General features: G+C 42.8%; 1 protein-coding gene and 1 non-coding gene across 2 annotated transcripts in view; one reads left to right on the top strand and one right to left on the bottom strand.

Moving 5' to 3' along the window:
* Positions 1-12,050, top strand: part of Dnajb14 (DnaJ heat shock protein family (Hsp40) member B14) — a 44,443-nt gene extending 32,393 nt beyond the window's left edge. Inside the window, exons 4-8 of the mRNA XM_032897270.1 lie at positions 5,461-5,646; positions 7,632-7,726; positions 8,363-8,472; positions 8,935-9,101; positions 11,361-12,050. Coding sequence (XP_032753161.1) covers positions 5,461-5,646; positions 7,632-7,726; positions 8,363-8,472; positions 8,935-9,101; positions 11,361-11,485 — 683 coding nt within the window. The 3' untranslated portion in view covers positions 11,486-12,050. The remainder of the gene's footprint in view (positions 1-5,460; positions 5,647-7,631; positions 7,727-8,362; positions 8,473-8,934; positions 9,102-11,360) is intronic.
* Positions 12,051-15,762: 3,712 nt separating this feature from the next.
* Positions 15,763-15,864, bottom strand: LOC116897457. The gene has a single exon (XR_004387488.1). It is a non-coding gene; the product is annotated as a U6 spliceosomal RNA (small nuclear RNA).
* Between the last annotated feature and the right edge of the window lie 4,426 nt (positions 15,865-20,290).

Below are 20,290 nucleotides of genomic sequence, written 5' to 3'. Positions count from 1 at the left end.
AGTGACTGCCAGGTTTGCAACACACGTGGCCATCTGCTAAAACAAACAAACATCCCCAGGGACCTGTAGAAACTCTAGCAGTAAAATTCCATAGGTATCAGATACAAAATTATCATAAAATCAACTGTATTATATTTTAGCAAGAAATATGTAGACACTGAAAATTTAAAATAGACAAACATTTATAAAAATTAAAAGACTTTAAGTTTAGCAAAAGAATCGCATTTTAATTCTGGAAATGGCGCAATAATGATGAAAAATCAGAGACTGTGTAGAACAATGCAGTACAGTCCCTGCATGGGCTAGAAGGCGGCACACATTGAGAACAGAGGACAGGTGATACCCAGTTGGCACCTCAGTCTCTCCTCCCCATTGAGCCGAGGAGACGAGATTCTTCTCATCCATGTGGAGAAGCAGAAGGGCTCACAAGGTAAACAGCAGGTTATGGGTTACGTCTGGCCTGAGCATGCTCAGCACAACTGATTCACTGTGTAGTTTCAGGTATCAGAATTACAGGGTGCCGGCAAAGAGATAACCCGTAAATTAACACAGAATAGGATAGAGAACCAAGAAAAAAGACCCATTTACTATACCCAGTTGATTTTAGACCAAGCTCTCTCTGAGGGAGGGTAACCTTTAAAAGGGTTACCATTTCCCCATTTCTTTGTATGTCTGCGTCTCTGTGTTATGTGCAATGTTCTTGTGGAAGCCACGTGAGCGCCTTGGATTTTCTGGGGCAGGAGCTCTAGGCAGTTGGGAGCTTCTGGTGTGGGCGCTGGACATGGAACTCTGGTTTCCTGAAAGAACAGCAAATGTTCTTAACTACAGCGCTAACTCCTTCGCTTCCTAGGTGGCCTTTCTAAGAACTAGGGTTTGAATGGTGACGCACACAGGCACACAACCAGCCTTGGCCGCAGTCTCGTGTTTATATAAAACAACCAACAGAACCCTCAAAAATGGGTCACAACTACAAATAAAAACAAACTTTTTATTTTATGGAGACAAATCTTTAGGACATAGCACTGGCTAATGATTCCACGAGACTTAACAACAGAAGCGTGGTTTATATGTGAAAAATTAAAGGGAAATTTTAAGGTCACTGTTGTTGTTGTTGTTGTTTTGTTGTTGTTGTTGTTTTCTCTGTTAAAAGTCTGGAGACCTTAGCTGCATGCTGAGGGAACATGTGTCAACACGCATGCAACAGAGGACTAGTGCTTCACGTGAGAGCTCTCCACAGTGGGAAGTGAGCGTTCAAGGTAAACCAGGCCTAAGAACCAGGCTAGCCATGCTGGTGCACTCCCACAGTCCCAGCGGTAAGGGAGGCTGCACAGGAGGGTCACTCAGGCCCCTGGCAGTATGATGTCACCTTTTGTCAAAAGATTTTAAAAATAAATAAGAATGAAAACCAGTATCATTCTTAACTCTAAATGAGGCGTGCGCTTGCATAATCACCCATTCCAAACTCAGGAACCGGAACCATGTGGATGCTTCCCTCAGGGCGTGACGTGGTCATTGCATGCTTGAACTCTCATCAGCTAAGGTTGTGATTGCCTAAGACTGCACAATATTGGTCCCTTCAACATTCCATCATGAGGCGGGGTTCACAAGACTCTCTCCAGATTTCTAGGTAAACAGTTGCTAGTAGGGCTTGGGGAGCTCCGTCTCCTCCGGAAGATTTTTAGGCAGTTGGGACGGAAGGGACATTTCTTCACAGGTACAGCATTGTAACTTTCTCATGCTCCTGTATGCAGCCCATGTTGCTGTAAGCAACTCTAACTAATTGAGGCATACACAGAAAGGGATGTGGAGGTGGGGCCAGGGGACCGTCTCCGTGGGTGAAAAAGCTAGCAGAGTTCATCCCTGCAGTCCATATAGAAGTGAAGGCAGAGCCACCCCCACAGAGCTGACCTCTGACTTCCATGTGCGTACATTGTACGCATTATACGCACACGAAATAAGTTTTAAAAAACGTTAGGACCTGAAAGTAGAAGTAGGGCTAGTCAGGAATTTAAAAAAAGGATTAGCGGGAGTGAGCTTGGACAAGAGGGAGTGGGCGTGGACAAGAAGGAGTGGGAGTAGACAAGTGGGAGTGGACAAGAGGGAGTGGGTGTGGACAGAGGGAGTGGGAGTGGACAAGAGGGAGTGGGCGTGGACAAGAGGGAGAGGGCGTGGACAAGAAGGAGTGGGAGCGGGTTGGGGATTTAGCTCAGTGGTAGGAACAATTGCCTAGGAAGCCAAGGCCCTGGGTTCGGTCCCCAGCTCCGGGGAGGGGAGGGACAAGAGGGAGGGGAGGGGAGGGAGGGGACAAGAGAGGAGTGGATAAGAGGGAGGGATAGGAAGGAACAAGAGGGAGGGAGGGACAGGAAGGAATGGGGTAGTGGGGGTGAACATAATCAAAATGCATTATATATGCACATATGAAAATGTCATAATGAAACCCATCATTATGTATAACGAATGTATGCTAATAAAAGCTTTTAAAAGTATTGTTAAAAAGATGAAGAAGGGTAACTCAGTGAAATGCCCTGAGTTAGACCCATTGAACCCATGTTAAGATCAGAGCCTGGCAGTGCGACCAAAGAGTCCCTAGCTAGATTCCTGGGACTCACCGACGGTGAGGTCCTGCTTACTTGTGGGGGCTCAGGTCAGTGTGAGATTGTAGCCAACGAACAATGCCAAGGTTATCTATCCTCTGGCCTTACACACATACAAACACAGATGCACGCGCGTGCTCACGCACACACACACACACATCCATACATGAACACGCACACGTGTGCTACACAACACCAAACACACACCCACGCACACACGTGCACACACACACACATCCATACATAAACATGCACACATGTGCTACACAACACCAAACACACACACGCGCACATGGCATGGCATTTTACTGAAGATGATTTGCACGTGACAAAGTTGTCCATGAAAGGGTTTCAGCATCATTACCCGTTAGAGAAATGCCGATATCTGGGTGCTGTGCACCTATCTTAATGGCTAACAGAGAAAGTCCCAGTGGCTCTTGTTAAAGTGGTTCTGGGTGCAGGAAGTGGATTATTCATGTATTGTTGAGGAGAAGTAAAATGAGAATAATTTTGCAGAACAGTTTTGGAAGTTGATCAAAAAACGAATTCTGAGCTACCATACAATTGAGCAATGCATTCCTGGCATTTATCCCAGAGAAGTGAACATTTACATTTATACATAAACCTGTGGCAAAGGCAGATAGCTTTATTGTAGAAGCCCACACTAGAAAGAGCCCAGCTGTCATTCAGGGGACGAGCAGTTAAACCAACAGTGCTGTGCCCATGCAATAATACTGTGTAGTAATAAAGTGAGCACACTTCTGACACCCAACTGTCAGATCAGTCTGGGGACTGTGCTCATGGAAAACAGCCAGTTCCAGAGTTTCACTTACATGAATGATCCTATTTTTATATTGTTAGTTATACAATATTGTTAGTTTTATTTTTGTCCAACACAGTCTCACTATGTAACCCAGGCTGACTTCGAATTCAGGGTCCTGCCTCAGCTTCTTGCGTGCTGAGATTCTAGGCATGCGCCTTCCCCACTCTGGACTTTCAGCATCCTAGGCACCATAGCATTTGAGAAGCGCCCAATCGCTCTGTAGTTGCCAGGGACTGGAGAGAGGTCTGATGGGACAGGGGTTGAATGTGATTATAAAAGAGGACCCCTTAGGGCCAGTGAGAAGGTTCAGTTAGTTCTGTAAACCCAGTGACCAAGGTTCATCCCCAGGACCCATGGAAAGGTGGTAAGAAAGAAAGAACCAAGGCGACCAGTTTGTAGCCATCGCCTGCGTGCCCAGAACACACATTGTGCACACGCACAGTGAGAAATTGGAGCACCAGAAAGATGGCTAGAATGTTCTATGCTCTGTTGACTGTCAATGTCAGTTCTCTGTTTGTGATTTTTTGCTCTAATGGATAAGATATTATTACTAGGGGAAATTAAATAAAAAAATATAGAAGATACTTATTTTTTAAAAATGTATGTGAATCTATAATTACCACAATGTAAAATATTTATAGAAGAATGAATCAAAAGATCTTTTATGCACAACAATGACAGTAAGGTAGAAATGGGCTTTTGCAAAGTTTTTTTTTTAAAGATTTATTTTATTTATTCCATGTATGTAAGTACACTGTTGCTGTCTTCAGACACACCTGAAGGGGACATCGGATCTCATTACAGATGGTTGTGAGCCACCATGTGGTTGCTGGGAATTGAACTCAGGACCTCTGGAAGAGCAATCAGTGCTCTTAATCGCTGAGCCATCTCTCTAGCCCTTTTTGTAAAGTTTTGAACACCAAAATATAATTTGTGTTTCGTTCTCTGGATAACAAGGAGCTGTAATCATTCCTGATTATGCACATGCACAAAATGAGCAAATAGTTCAAGGCTAGCCTGGGCTATGTACTGAGACCCCACTACAAAAACAAAACATAACAGAAACAGCGCTTAAGACTTGATGCCGAGGGGTTGGGGATTTAACTCAGTGGTAGAGCACTTGCCTAGCAAGCGCAAGGCCCTGGGTTCGGTCCCCAGCTCCAGGGAAAAAAAAAACAAAAAGACCAAAAAAAGACTTGATGCCGAACCCTTGAGCATTGCAGTGGAAGCATGGACGGCCCCTATTTTCCCCTGGGGTTTTCTGTCTTAAGGAAAATATGTTGTTCAGAAATGAAGTGAGTGGGGTTGGGAACTTAGCTCAGTGGTAGAGCGCTTACCTAGGAAGCGAAGGCCCTGGGTTCGGTCCCCAGCTCCGAAAAAAAAAACCAAAAAAAAAAAAAAAAAAAAAAGAAATGAAGTGAGTGGTAGTGTGCCAAAAGAAAAGGAGATTTCCGTGTCTTGGAATAGTACCTATCTATACTGTGCTCAGTATTTGACCTCAAACAACTTACTTGTCAAGTAAGTCTTGGGATCCTTACTGTGAAGTACAGACATAGAAATAGTAAGTTCTCAGTACATGGTGGAGACCACTGTGGGTATTTTGAACAGTTTGGTATGTAAAGGTGGCCTTGAACTTTTAGTCCTCCTACCTGAGTTTCCTAAGTTCTGGGATTATAGATATGTGACCCACATTCACGGGGTGTAGGTTGAACAGTCTTGATGAACAGCTCGATTTGAGAACTCCAAGTGGGGAAGTGGGATTTTAGAGGCTCTGATGCAATATTGGAGTAGGATAGACAGACGTCCCTCTGTTTCCATGCAGTGGGAAGATTTGGCTGGCTAGCACAGAAAGCTATACTGAGAGATAACATGCAATGTTACAAAATGTACATTAATATTTAAAAGAAGTCATCCTGCTTTTTACTGTCTTGTGATTTTTTTCAATTGGTTTCAAACAATATTCGAGTTGGTGCTGCTGCATGCAGGGCAGTTTTCCACAGCCTAAAGACCGCCTTCCAATGCTGTTATTTGTTGCTTCTTTAGAGATCGGAAATGCGTACGCCGTTTTAAGCAATCCAGAGAAACGAAAACAGTATGACCTTACAGGCAGCGAGGAGGAAGCCTGTAATCCCCAGAGCAACGGCAGGTTCAACTTCCACCGCGGCTGCGAGGCTGACATAACTCCGGAAGACCTGTTCAATATCTTTTTTGGCGGTGGATTTCCTTCAGGTACTCGGGTCAACTGTCTTCCCTTAGCTAGACTGCCTATAGATTTCCAGCATTCCATCTGCCCTGTTCAATTCTGAGACAGAGTTTCACTCTAGCATGGCACTCCCTGTGTAACCCAGGCTAATCTCTAACTTACAGCAACTCTCCCTCCTCAGTCTCTCAAGTGCTGGGGTTGCAGGCTTGAGCATGAGGGTCTCCCTGCATTTTCCACAGTGCTGGCTTTCTATCAAAGAAGGGAAAATTTTAGGGGCTATCAATGTTACTAAGCCTGCCTCTTAGTACTCCCAGAGAGTACTTTAATTAAAAAAAGAGTGGCTGAGTGTAGATACCTTGTTTTATTAAAAACAAAAGAAAAGGAATATAGACAGGAAACCCTGAAGCAGTGAATCATAACTGTTACAATTAGCAGAAGCCTCTGGTATGTGGTAGAGTGATTGACATTAGTCCTTTGGCGCCTCAAATGACATTATAGACGTTAATGCCAGTGTTCATAAATGTCTTCATCCATATCTTCATTGAAATAGTAGACAGACTGATTGACACACACACCTTTTAGGTATCTTTTTATTGTGTTGTAGTAGGAATAACCATTTGAACAAGGCTGTCAGGGAGTGTAGTTTTCCACTAAGTAGATCATATAGCATTAGTGTAAGTGGCATAAACTCTTATTTTTACTTACTGCGCATTGCTTATGTGGAAATAAATTTAAGAATGGTTTCTTTTTTCTTTTTCTTTTCCTCCATCTTTTATTAACTTGGGTATTTTTATTTACATTTCATTGTTATTCCTTTCCTGGTTTCCGGCCAACATCCCCTAACACCTCCCCTCCCTTCTCTATGGTGTTCCCTCCATCCTCCCCCATTACCACCTCCCCAACAATCACATTCACTGGGGTTCAGTCTTGGCAGGACCAAGGGCTTCCCCTTCCACTGGTGATCTTACTAGAATATTCATTGCTACCTATGAGGTTGGAGCCCAGGGTCAGTCCATGGTAGTGGCTTAGTCCCTGGAAGCTCTGGTTGGTTGGCATTGTTGTTCATATGGGGTCTCAAAGAATGGTTTCTTTAAGCTCTAAGTTGTTTCATGGCATTAATGTAAGGTACTCATTCAAAATGAGAATTTGACCTGATGGCTCTTTTAATATCATTGAGAAAGAGTTGTCATTGATAGGACATTTTGCAAAGCATCCTTGAGTTGTAAAAATACAAATGAATGACATAACTGCAACCTGTGTTTTAACAAACTGAGACCCATTACCTCGAAGAAAAGTTACTAAACTAGCAATTTTGATTGAATATATGTTGTGAACAGTCAGATATCTTTGAAGCAATAATTTTCTTCTTAGTAGTTAGTTCTCAGTTCTTGGTTAGTTATAATGTGGCTTATTTCGTCAGTAATAGCAATTTCTGGTCTTTTCACCCCATTTGAAAAGAACTTGGTGTCCATTTGGGATCCACTTTGATATATTAGCATTTAAAACATTAATTATAATGTTGTCTTTGGATTTCTAGATAGGTTTGATTCATTTAATTACAGTAATTTTCAGAATAAAGACCTAAGGTTTCTAGAAATAATCACCAACGATGATGGTCTTTCATGTTTGTAGTGTTACTGAGGAACTCTTTCCCACGTTTTCACAAAGGAATTTAGGGAAGCTGGATCTGGGAGCCCATGTCTTTAAGAAGGTGGAGGCAAGGGTTGGGGATTTAGCTCAGTGGTAGAGCGCTTGCCTAGCAAGTGCAAGGCCCTGGGTTCGGTCCCGGCTCCGGAAAAAAAAAAAAAAAAAAAAAGTAGGTGGAGGCAAGAAGATCACACAGTAAACATTCATTGTTCAAAACAAACAGCCATTGTTTTAGCAACCTCCAAGAAGGTGGGCACGGCGGCTGGGCTTTGAATCACTACAGGGAAAGCAGATAAACAGGGAAAGCCATTTTCTTTCCCATTCACAGTTGTTTCCTAACTTTGCCTTGTGTTTAATTTCCCAGGTAGTGTACATTCATTTTCAAATGGCCGGGCAGCTTACAGCCATCAACATCAGCACCGACACAGTGGGCACGAAAGAGAAGAAGAAAGAGGAGATGTATGTTTACAGTGTAATAATAAATCTCAAAATGTCAAGTTCCAGTTCAGGAAAGCAATTAGAATGGACTAAAAATAGGGCAGGTCGTTTTAGGAAAAAAAAATGGCATTTCTCTTAGCACGTGTTCAAAAGAGACTCAGAAGTCCTGTGAGAGTAATGCAGGCGCAGGAGTAGAGGCCACAGTAGGGTGATGGCCGCACTGTCGTCCTTCCAGTTTGCTGTTGCGTAATTCTGACAAAGGAAGATCTATATTTTGCATGTTCTGAAGGTGATGTCTTTTTATTGATCCCAGAAGATTATGAAGCGATGCAGACAAACTCAGTCAGAAGTCTGTCTGCCTTTGCTTGGTTCAAAGGCAGCTACACTTGGCGGCTTCTATCGATTAAACTGCTATGTGGAAAGCTGAGTGGAGAGGACAGGAGGCTAGACATGAAGAGGCCTGAGGCAGCCCCACCACACGTCCAGGCACACACCCGGTCGTCTCTGTGTGTGACCCGAGGGGGCTTCCTTATCTGTAAAGCGGGATCCAGCCCTGAGGCACTGCCCTCAATGGCCACAGGAATCCCTATCAGAGTGTGTGGCAGCCGCTGGCTTGTGACGGTCTGACCCAGTCTACGCCCTCTGGTCTCTTTTCAGGGAGGCTTTTCCGTGTTTATCCAGCTCATGCCTGTCATTGTGCTGATCCTTGTGTCCCTGTTAAGCCAGCTGATGGTCTCCAATCCTCCGTATTCCTTATACCCCAGGTCGTAAGTAGCCAAGCGAAAGTTGCTGTCGTGTCTTCCCTTGGAGCGCCCTGTGATGCTTTCAAGAGCCCACTCCTCTACGGGAGTGTCCCTCACTTAATAGCTAACACAAGTGATACGTTTCTTCTGTCCTTCTTGGTGGTGTACACTTCTGTCCCACTGTGGATAAGGACAGAAGGGCTATGACTGAATTTGAATTTAATGCGGTAGTTAATACACTGCCATGGAAGACAGGAAGGAAGGGGACAAAGTGATTGCTCTTCTACAAATGTCATTAAGTGAGAGACGATGATAAAGGAAGCCTAACTTAAAAGCAATCTGGATCCTCTGTAAAAAGCGGCTTGTTTTCTGAGAATGTAACTAATACTGATGTTCACTTTAAATTACTTTCCCCTTTGCTCCTTGATTTGCGCAGTAGGACGTCATCTTAATTAAAAGAAGGATAACCATCCATCTTTTTTGCAGTGGACAAACTATTAAAATGCAGACGGAGAACCTGGGTGTGGTCTACTACGTCAACAAGGACTTTAAAAGCGAATATAAAGGAGCACTGTTACAGAAGGTAGAAAAGAGTGTAGAAGAGGATTACGTGACTAACATCCGGAATAACTGCTGGAAAGAAAGGCAGCAGAGTAAGTCTGTCATGTTCCCACTGTCTTAGAAAGCCTTAGAGTCTCCGGAGTCATTGTTGTGGATTTCCTTACCTAAGGAGTGCTCAGAGATCACGTGGTTTATATGGGAATTCAGTACAGTCAGCCCCATGTCTCAGGCCTCTCTCATCCCTGTTTTCAATCAGCTGCCAATCAAAATGGTGCAGAAAAAGAGCCGTTGTACCTGTCCCGAATGTGTGCGGATGTTTTTGTTGTCAATGTTCCCTGATCCATCCGCCCTAACGCTTGCTGCAAGACGCCACCACCTTAGGCAACACGTGTAAGCCGGAAGTAATATGCATAGGTATAGGCTCTATGCAAACACAGATGTTTGGACAAGACACTTACACATCCTTCTCTCTTAGCGTCTAAAGGTTCTGGAAGCAATCTAGCATGTCTACTGAGGATTGCGGGTAGTAATTTTTATACATGTGGCAAACTATAGTAATTGGATAGTGTAAGAACCTACGGTGTTTAATAAACATTTCATTGAGTAGATTGCCTTACATGATGCTTTCTCCAGTCTCACATTACCCGGAAGACCAATTTACTTGCCTCTAAACTAGGTACCTTGTCACTACAGCATGAGGTTCAGTAAGCATTTAACAATATTGGGCCAGTCAGTGTTATTTTGTCATGCAAGGGCGCTGATGGACCCAGTGCTATGCAGATCTTGCAGATCATAGCTACAGTGAGTTCATGAGAGCAGCAATGACATCATGCCTGTGAACATCACGCCACATCCCTCTAGCCCGTCCAGCTCTGCCTTCTGCCCATGCTCCCTGAGCTTTGGAGGGATGGTAGCCACATCCTGTTTAGGGCTGCACCTTCTGCAGTCACGTACGCTCATTACTAAGACAGCTTATAAGTCTGTAGTCACCACCATTCATCACAAAGACAAACTCTCTCTCCAAAGATGGCAGCATGTTAATCATGGGATTGTAAACAAGTATTTAAGGACAAGTTCATTGTGTCCATTTAGCAAAACAACAGAGTAGCTTCTCCAACCAGGCCTGTGGCCTTTTAGCCATAGGGTTTTGTCTAGGTTTACAGTACCACATGAATGCTTTCCTGTCAAGTGGACCTCAACTCTGGTCAGAAAGTAGTTATTCACCCCCCCCACCCATCACAGCTATAGCATTTATTCTATGATAGACACATACTATCTAAAAGATTAGTAGGCAGGGCCCCAGCATCCATAGCTGAATTAGACTGTGCATAGTAATGCTTCATCAGTCTGAATAGCTTTTTGGCACCATGAAAGCTATCTGGAAAGAGCAGGCTTCTAGCTCAGTTCTAGTCTGATTTTCCTGTGACCAGGCATGTAATACGTTTAGCCTTAAGGTCTCATCATATAACTCTAGCAGGCAAAGTTATAGTGATTGATTCAAGTTGTGCGGTGGGGGTATTTGCATTTTTGGGTGGGGGGGTGCACATATATTCCAAGTTTTTGCCATGTGTGAATGCACACACAATCCTGGCACTTGGGGTGCTTATGCAGAAGGACCACACATTTGAGGCCAGCTTGGGCTATTTAATGAAGTCCATTCTGAAGAAGGAGGAGGAGGAAGAAGAAAAAAGTAGAGGAAGAGAAGGAGGAAGAACATGTTTTAATTTGTTTTTAACTGTTGGGATTATCACAAAACCACAACAAACACAGCCACTGGCAGCCATGATTCTCAGGTAATATCTTAGAAAAGCCCCAGAGAATATTCCAGAGCAGTCCCTTAAGCCACTTGGCTCAGGGGTGACAGGGGAGGGCTCTGGGAGGCATGGCAGGGCTCTAGCCTTATTTCTTTTTGATGTTGATTCTGTGTGCTAAGTTCAAAGTAAAATTATATAAAGAAAAAGCCCAACGGATGTGGTGGTGAATGCCTTTAATAATAGCACTCTGATTTCAAGTCCAGCCTGGTCTACATAGTGAGTTTCAGTACAGCCAGGACTATGTAGAGACCCTGTCCAAAGAAAAATTCTTTTAAATAAAAGAAAAACTCTGAGTGAAGTAGTTTATAGGAATCATACTTGATTCTTCCTTCCTTTTTTATTTCTTTCTTCAAAGTCATTTAAGAGAAGTATGAATGTATGTGTGTATATATCTATATCCATATATATACACATACATACATATACATATATACATATATATACATACATACATATATACCACTCTAAAGTGTTAGTTAAACTTAAGCTACTAAGGTGATGTAAATTATTATTAACTAGCAACCATCTGACATACAGAAACAGATATGCAGTATGCAGCAAAAGTGTACCGTGATGAACGGCTACGGAGGAAGGCGGACGCCCTGAGCATGGACAACTGCAAAGAGCTGGAGCGGCTGACCAGCCTGTACAAGGGCGGGTAACCTAGTTGCTGCCCGCTCCCTTCCTCGTACTGTCTTTTCTGTAAATTCCATGTCGCCATGAAGCGAAGAAGACTTGATTAAAGACTAAGCTGAGTAGTTGATTCCTGAGACCTTGGACTGTTAATGATCTACTGGCTCATTTCAATAGTAAGAACTGAAAACTAAATATTTTAGTATGCTTCTGCAATTACTTTCTCTTAAAATCTTACATGATTCCTTCCGAGGTCTGGAGAGGATTATCACACCTGTAGCAATTGCCAGTTTTGTGAGTCTCCAGTATTCCTTTGCCATGTAAATATTTCTAGGATGATTTTGTATACATATGAGCGCTTGCCTTTTATTTAAATTACGTTAGTGTTTAGCTCCATGAGACACTCCATTCAGGCCGATGGAATGGACACAGTCACATTTCCCATGAGGTGTTTGGGTGTGTGCAGTTTAAACAATGAAAATTTTTTTCAAAAAGAAAAAACAAAACTTTATGTAAAATCTTATATCAGTGTAGAAGGAATCGACACTTTTAATATTGTTCTTATATTCCAGAATATATAATGACATAAACGAACCGGTGTTTACTACCAGTCTGCTCTTTAGTTTATGAATTGCTAAGCCATACATAGGAATGAAATGCTATAAGATAGATTCTAAATGAAATATGACGACAAATATTACGCTAAGTGAGTTTTCCATGGTAAGTTGCAAATCACGCCATTCACAATTCCAGTAATTCAAAGTTAGCCCCAAATGTTCGCTTATGTGTCTTTCAAGGCTACTGAAGCTTCTGAAACAAAAGATGATCTTTCTTCCTATGGAAATTCAGTTTCATGGAGATAACTGAAGCAGCACCCCCTCAAAGCAAATGGATTCTTCTACACATAAGTAATAAGAACAAAATGACCACTACACCCAGCTTTGTGCCTTTCCGACTGAGGCTGGCTTCCTTGACAGCATGGCACGTTGGGCCAAAGTAGCCCTGTGCAGAGATAGAACAGCATGTAGCGCAGTGATTGACAGCAAGCCATCAGAGCAGTGATTGACAGCAAGCCATCAGAGCAGTGATTGACAGCAAGCCTTCAGAGCAGTGATTGACAGCAAGCCTTCAGAGCAGTGATTGACAGCAGGCCATCAGAGCAGTGATTGACAGCAGGCCATCAGGGCAGTGATTGACAGCAGGCCATCAGGGCAGTGATTTGACAGCAGGCCATCAGAGCAGTGATTGACAGCAGGCCATCAGAGCAGTGATTGACAGCAGGCCATCAGAGCATGCTGAGCTCCACCAACCCGGCTACTCATCAGGTCTTTAGAGTAAGCGCCTTGTAATGAAATCTGCGATGTGAAGTGAGAAACTACAGCCGGGACTTGAAGCTTGGCTGCCTGAGTTAGACGTGACCTCTGCTCTCTTGTGTTTATTGTAGCAATGGCCTGAGGGTTTTGCTTCACTCAGTTAAAGAATTACAAACATATTTTTGGTAGTTTTTGTCATATTTCCGGCCTCCCATCCTTTGCCCAAGAACAAGAATGTTAGGCAGAGTGACTTTGTGCCTTTGATTAAGGATTTCTCCCTAAATATTATTGGTTTATGTCATCTGTTGAACTCAAGCGGTCTCTTGTGTTCTGCCGTCAGCTTCGTCAGTAGAAATACTGATTTAATAGTGGGTTGGATTACACACATTGTCCTAGGAGTCTGGAGAACCCAACCACCCTGCTAGAAACATGACCTTTGACACTAGGAGTGCTGAAGGATGTGAAGGTTCGTTTTACGTTTCCACATAAGACGTTTCCTGCGAAACTATAAAATGCTATACATCTTCCCGTCTGCAGTAGAAACCTTGCCTCACAATTTACTTATTTTTGTTACTCTCTAAAGTAGAGTCTGGAGAGGAATAACTTCAAAGGACCGTGTTCCATAGCAGCTTCCTTCCTGCCCACTCCGTGTCTGTCAGTTTTGGCTGCCTCGTGCCCAGGTTCTGCTGAGTGCTCTCACGAAGGCAGGCGGGGGGCTCCATGTAGGAATCAGTGCTGTTGGCTTAGAATAAACCTACAGCTGAGTTTTACATCAGTGTCCAGCTCACTGGTCCAGGGCACACCCAGCCTTGTTCCCAGAGCCTTCCGTTCTGTTGGGCTTCCTTCAGCAAACTTCCTGTCTGCCTGTTACCCTGAATTAGTGCTGTTCAGTCCATGTGAGTTGTTTTCCGAGGCCGCGTGCCTCTGAACACAGCTCGCTCTGGTTTCAACTTTCACTAGAAGCTCCTCCCTCAGCTGTCACTTCAGTGTCCACTTTGCGGATTTCTGAATTCCATGGAGCCATTGTCATTCTTTTAATTCATTTACATCTTCACCACCTGCTGACCGTGTTCTCTGGTACAAGATGATGAGGCTTGGAGCTTCTCCTGGTATCCTCTGGTCCTCCAAGAGACTGACACGCTGCTTCTATGGTGTTTTTAGCAGATGCTCGTTGTATCTTTGTTGTTTTGTTTGGTTTGGTTTTTCAAATTTTGAGTCGGGGTCTTACTCTTTAGCTCTGGTTGGCTCAAACTCTCAGTGGAGACCTGGCTGGCCTGGATCTCACAGAGATTGGCTGGCCCTCCACCCTGTCCCCACCATGCTGGGTTTAATAGCATGTACTCCCATACCTGGCAGTGATATTTTCATTCAGAGGAACACATAGCTTTTTATTTGCCATCCAGATCATGGATCTCACGTTTAACATATCCATTGAAATATCATTTCAAATTCTCTAGTTTTTAAGGCTCTGTGGCAACCAAGTTCTTAAGTTTCTTGTTCACCTAAGCCCTTTGCTCTTCTTTAAAGAGCTTAAGTCCAGTGCAGTTCTTTTTAGGCCTTGGCTTTCCTACTGTAGACGTAAAGAATGACGCTTTGTACACATTGCTTCACCTCAGCAACTTTCCTTAGTTCCCTTTTCATCTGCAGCCAGGTTTGCCCGGATCGTCTCGGTTGGCACAGCTTTCCTCTTGCTCGGTTTGCCTCACCTTTAACGCAGAACATTCAGCCTCGAGCTTTTGTGATTCAGCTGCTTGCCATTCCTGCGATTCCTGCAACTGTTTTAAATGGTTTTATTTTATTGATTCTTATGTTTGTGGGGTGTGTGTGTGTGTGTGTGTGTGTGTGTGTGTGTGTGTGTGTGCGTGTGTGTGTGTGTATGCGTGTGCGTGTGCCACACACGCACATGTAGAGATCAGAGAACACCTCAAAAGTTCTCTTTTTATACCTTGTTCAGTTCTGTGGATTGAACTCAAGTTGTCAGGCTTAGGCAGGAAGTGTTTCACCACTGAGCATTCACACCAGCCCAATCTTAACTTAAAACAGACCTTAGCCTTTCACTGCAGAGGTACAGCTCTTTCTCCCTGGTAACTATGTGCAATATTTTTTCATTTTCCCCTCTTCTTTTTTTTAATGTGTTTTATTAGCACACATTACTTATATAGGAGAGTGGGTTTCCATTGTGACATTCTCATACAAACATACGATTCATTTCATCATCTTCACCCTTGTGACACTCTCCTGTTCCCCTCCTACTTCACTCATTCTCTTCTTCTTCCCAGCTTGTCCCTCTTCTCCTTTCAAGACTTCTTGTTGTTGTTGATGATGATGGTGATGATGTTGCTGCTGCTGCTGCTGCTGCTGCTGTTGGTGGTGATGATGTTGTTGACGTTGTTGATGATGATGATGACCTTTTATTACAGTTGTATGTAGGGGCATAGGTCAAGGTTATTTACAGGAACATAGGGACCAGTGCCTGCAACCCTGAAGAAAACTGTGTCTCCTTCTCTCATCAACCACTAACTGCCATAGATTGTCAGGGGGCAGGGCTCATAAGCCCCTTCCCCTCCAGGGCAGGATGGGGACAGACCCAATCTTACAGACACCTTGTGCAGAATCACAGAGTGTGGTGACTATGACATGGCCAGGAAACAGTGTTCCACAAACACTTCACTCCTTCTTTCATTATTAACCCCCTCACTGTTCTGCGGTTCCTTGATTCTGGAAGTGGGTAATGTTAGATGGCTCACGTAGGCTGAGCACTCAGTGGTCACGTGTTCTCATTACTATGACCATCACGAACCCCACAGTTACTTCTGCCCGCTTTAAAAAAAAAGTTTGTTTGACAGAAGCTGGCTGTAGCATTCACCTGTGGCCTGCAGTCCAACATCTGATAATGTTGATGGGTACTGGTCTCATTTCCCGCTTTTCCTCTTTTCTTCAAGTAGTTCCCCGAGCCTATTCTTAACTTCTACTTGCCTTTCATTCGTTGAATTAAAAAATATAGAAGCTTATTGAATTTTTTGTGTCACCCTCACTCAGGGGCCATGCTAATCTCCGTACTGTCAGTAATTTCTTCAGCACACATCGCAAAAGTGAGTGCATGCTATAGACTTTTAAATATTTTCTTGAGCCTGTAGAAAAAGTCACCTAAAAACGTAGCATTCTAATTAACTCTGACAGCTCATAGCTGTCAGAAAATCTGTAGAAACTTTTGGTGTCTTTTTCCAGTTTTAGTGGGACGGAGAGGAGAGGTCGGGTCATCGGATCGAGAGACGCTAACACAATATGGAGTCTTCTATGGCTCTGCACAGTATTACGTGTGAGGCTCGTTGCTGCCCCATCACATTTGTACCATTTATGGGTTAGAGTAAGCAAAGCTCGGGAGGAGCTGCGGGAGATGGTGGCTGAGTGCAGTATCGTAAACCACACAGAAAGCACGCCAGTGAACAGAGTCCTCGGCGCTTCCTGTCTTGTGGAGGGGACCAGTTGGCATCTTTGAGTTTGTGTCTTTGGATGGCTTGAGCTGACAGAGTCTTTGCTTGCGCATTACTCTTATAATAGAACCCCAATATCTCCCCGTCTTATTTTTAGCTACATGGAGTTTCATAATTTCATTCGATCACCTCTATCTTTACCCAGTAGCTCTTTACTTCTGCACATTAATTAGGTCTCTAGTTTTTTTTTTTCTTTTGTAAGTTTGGAAACAGTAGCTATACTTACCAGTAATTGACATTTTATCTCTTTATACATAGAGAAACACACACACACACACACACACGCACGCGCACGCACGCACACACACTCGGGAGGAATGGGAACAGCACGTTTTCTCCTTTCAATTTCCTCCTTCCCGAATGCACTGGCATTAGTTATTCAGTCATCTCGAAGTTATTTCTTTTTTTAACCAGGTTAATTGAATGCTGAGAAATCTCACGTTTTCCATCTAACAAATGAAAATAACACGTGAGACCTGCTTCCATTCCGTAATCAGTACATGCTTATTTATGATTTTCAAATAATTGGTCCGAAAAAAAACGAAGGTACTTAAGGTGTGTTTGTGCGCATGCGCGCGTGCTGCCTCACCCCGGCATCAGCGCATTGAGGTGCTGTTTTGTGTCAGGTCAAGAGACAGACTGTGGAAGGCAGACCTTAACTTCACATGCACTTTTATGCTTAACTTTTCCTGTGGTTAAGCCTTTTACACTGATATGTAAAATAAAAAGGAAATCTTCATCAGTAATATTTGAAATACAAGTACTGAAAACACGATATGGCTGTTACTGTGTTTTCAGGTATTTCATTCAGAAGAAAAGCCAACTCCCAGTTTTTAAAGCAGTGAAATGTTCCGTGGTGGACCAGAGAGCCAAATAAGCCATCACTTCAGTTAGCCAAGTATTATAACAAAGGACCACGCGGTTGAAAGAGGAATGAATGTCTTTATTTAGCTTCCCACATGAAGCTTGGTCTCAATTCTGGACGTTTTGCTATCCTTCCTTTTTTATTAAGTCGGGGAAACTGAGAGGAAACCCAGAACACTTTTTATTATTCGTATAGAAAATGTATGAAAATGAACAGCCTGAATTTTAATAATGGAAAGGTTAAAACACCCGTCTAGTAGTTATAACAGAATAGTTAAAATCCTTAAAATTCTCCATAAGCCATGGAAAAGAAAAGGATAGCCTAACAATAACTTCCACATTTCCCCGTCTACAATCCAGTTTTCCACTGCAAATACAAGTCAGGCTTCGTAGCTCATACATGTAGTCCCAACACCTGGGAGAGCAAGCAGGGCAGAGACATTATGGATTCGAGGCTATCCTGGGCACCTTGTAAGATTCTGTCCCAAGTATAATAGTAATAGTAATAATTTTTTAAAAAAAGGAGACAGAACCAGGTTATTCAAGCAATTTTTGCAAACCTATAGGCATCACAGTCCTGAATCCAGGCTCCCCTTTCGGTTCATCTCATTAAAACAGACACTTTCCTATAAATGGAAACATTATTTTCCTCAAAGCACTTACTCAACACATGCTCCTTATATTAAGGAGCGTGTAACCGCGGTTTTGTAAATGCCCTCTGTGTAACTTTTTCCTATCACGTGGTTCTTTTTCCATTCATTTGATCTTCTGCTGGTGTAGGGGCCAATAGATTTGTGAATATTCTGTGGATGTGTCCATGTATAAGTGTATATATATAAATGTATATATTTTTTTCCAGCTAATACCTCAGATATGTGATTGTTTAATAAGTACCATACTGTTTGCACAGAGCAGGGCTTCCATTGGTGGGTTCTTATTTTAAAAATTGACCATTTCGTCACTGTGAAGTATTTTCAGTTGATCTCCATGTTTTAATTCGGATTCCTATCACGAGGCCTGCACGTCATATAAAATTGTATCTCTCTGAGCCTGGTAACCCAGAAGTGGTTCTTGAAATATCCTGGTTTAAGTTATTAAGACTCGGGGTGACTGGTTACTGTGCTGTCTAGTAACTGCACAGAAGCAACAGGCACCTGATGCAAGTGCTGGCAAGTCTTGCTGGTTTCTCTGTAAGGTCATACTTAGCCTTTCAACAGGACTGTGACATAGGGAAGCACTTTTGAGGGACACTGTAGCACTTTTACCAGTTCCTTCCAAACGAATCGTTTTTGACTACAGTACGACAGAAACAGTTGGTATCTGTAATTTATTTGTATTAAAAAGTGCTTCATATTTTCTTTACTTCTGGTCGTCAGATTGCTATGTGAGACTTTTCATTTAAATTTTTAGGGTGTTTGTTTTTAAGCTGCAGGTAATTTCCAAGGTGTGATATGGGTTTTCAAGGTTTGGTGAGATTTTAATGGAAGCCTGTGTACGCAAAATGAAGTGCTATTGGTAAAGGAGATTTCCCTAGTGCATTCAAGACCACATAATTAGGTTTAAAAATGGAAGGTCTGATTTGTAAAAATTTAATGTTATATCAAACTTATATAAGGTTTCGTGTGAGAACTCTTAAGCCGCTTTTGATTTTTAATGAATGTTCTAATGAATGATTTACAAATTTTTGTCTTTCAGTCTCTGTAATTTATCTCAACATATGAATAAAAAGAAGGGATGTTCTCACCATAAAAGGCTTGTTTTCATTATAGTACATCCTTCCTTTTTCTTTTCTTTTTCTCCTCCTCTTCTTCCTCCTCCTCCTCCTCTTCTTCCTCCTCCTCCTCTTCCTCCTCCTCCTCCTCCCCTTCTTTTGAGACAAGAATCTAACTATATAGCTCTCACTATCCTGGAACTCACTATGTAGACCAGGATAGCCTCCAACTCAGAGATCAGCCTGCAACTGCCTCCCAAAGCATGCACCACCATGCCCAGCACATTATCCTCTTGAAATGCTCATTAATTCATTCATTTATTCAAAAAAATGTATGAATCCCTCCTGTGTCCCCAGTAATGAACTAGGAGCTGGGAATTATTCACGAATTAAGACCAAGGGTAAATTTAATCAAGAGAACATTATTGTCCAGGAAATGAATGTTTTAATTTTGATAAACATGAGAGGATCACAAACTACCCATTTATCTATTGATATCTATCTTTAACATTTACCTATGAATACTTACCTATTTATTAACATTTATCTATTTATCTATTAACAGTTATCTAGAGTACCTTCACTATTCTGGAAAAGTCTAGGAAGACTTCACGGAGAAACTAAACTTAAGCTAAAATCCAAAGGATGAAATAAGAGTGGGGCTGAGATACTAGAGGACAACTTCAAGCAGTGTGGGACAACCGATGTTATTGCAAACATGGTGACTCACACGGCTGAGCTGGCCTGTACGAGATCAAGGCAGCCAACATTCTAGCATGTAGTGGGAATAGTTCAAATGGTTCATGGGCCTACCTATAATGAGGAGCTGTGGACAATTGACGGCTTCTGAGAGAGGGACTGTCAGTGTTCTTTAAGGGTGGCCCCTGGTAGGTTGACCATGACCTATTGGATAGTCCCACAGGCCCAGGAGTAGTTAGATGATCAGCACAAACTGGACTTGATGGGTTATTGGGAGGGGGCACAAATATGGGGGTGAACCCAAAGTTTGGAGGGTACAAATATGGGGGGTGAACCTGGGAGGAGTTAGGGCAGGGGTAAATATGATCAAAATATATGTCATGAAATTCTCAAAGAATAAAAGTGTTAAAACTTTATGGAAATGAAAAGAAACTTGTGTAATGATTTAGTAGAGGAATTCCCAAGTATGGGCTCCCATACAGCTGACATTTTCTTTAATGGTACACACAAGGTAAGAGCTAATCTGCAGCAAAACCACCATCTTCAATTTCCCCCCAAGTTCACGCAGTCACTGGGGAGTATTTAGATCCCAGATGATTTTCCTTTGTCCTGGGGGTTTTCTACAGGAGTCTCCTAAGCTGACTACAGTGCCGCCCTCTACCACAAAGAATGTTCGAAGTGTCAGTGGTGGGAAACACCAGGCCAAAGCAAGTGGAGAAGCCTTCCTTTTGCTAAGCATTCTTGCCTTCCCCT

This window comes from Rattus rattus, chromosome 3 (assembly GCF_011064425.1).
Source record: "Rattus rattus isolate New Zealand chromosome 3, Rrattus_CSIRO_v1, whole genome shotgun sequence".
Lineage (NCBI taxonomy): Eukaryota > Metazoa > Chordata > Mammalia > Rodentia > Muridae > Rattus > Rattus rattus.
The sequence above is the reverse complement of the archived record's forward strand: the minus strand, read 5'-3'. Positions and strand labels throughout refer to the sequence as shown.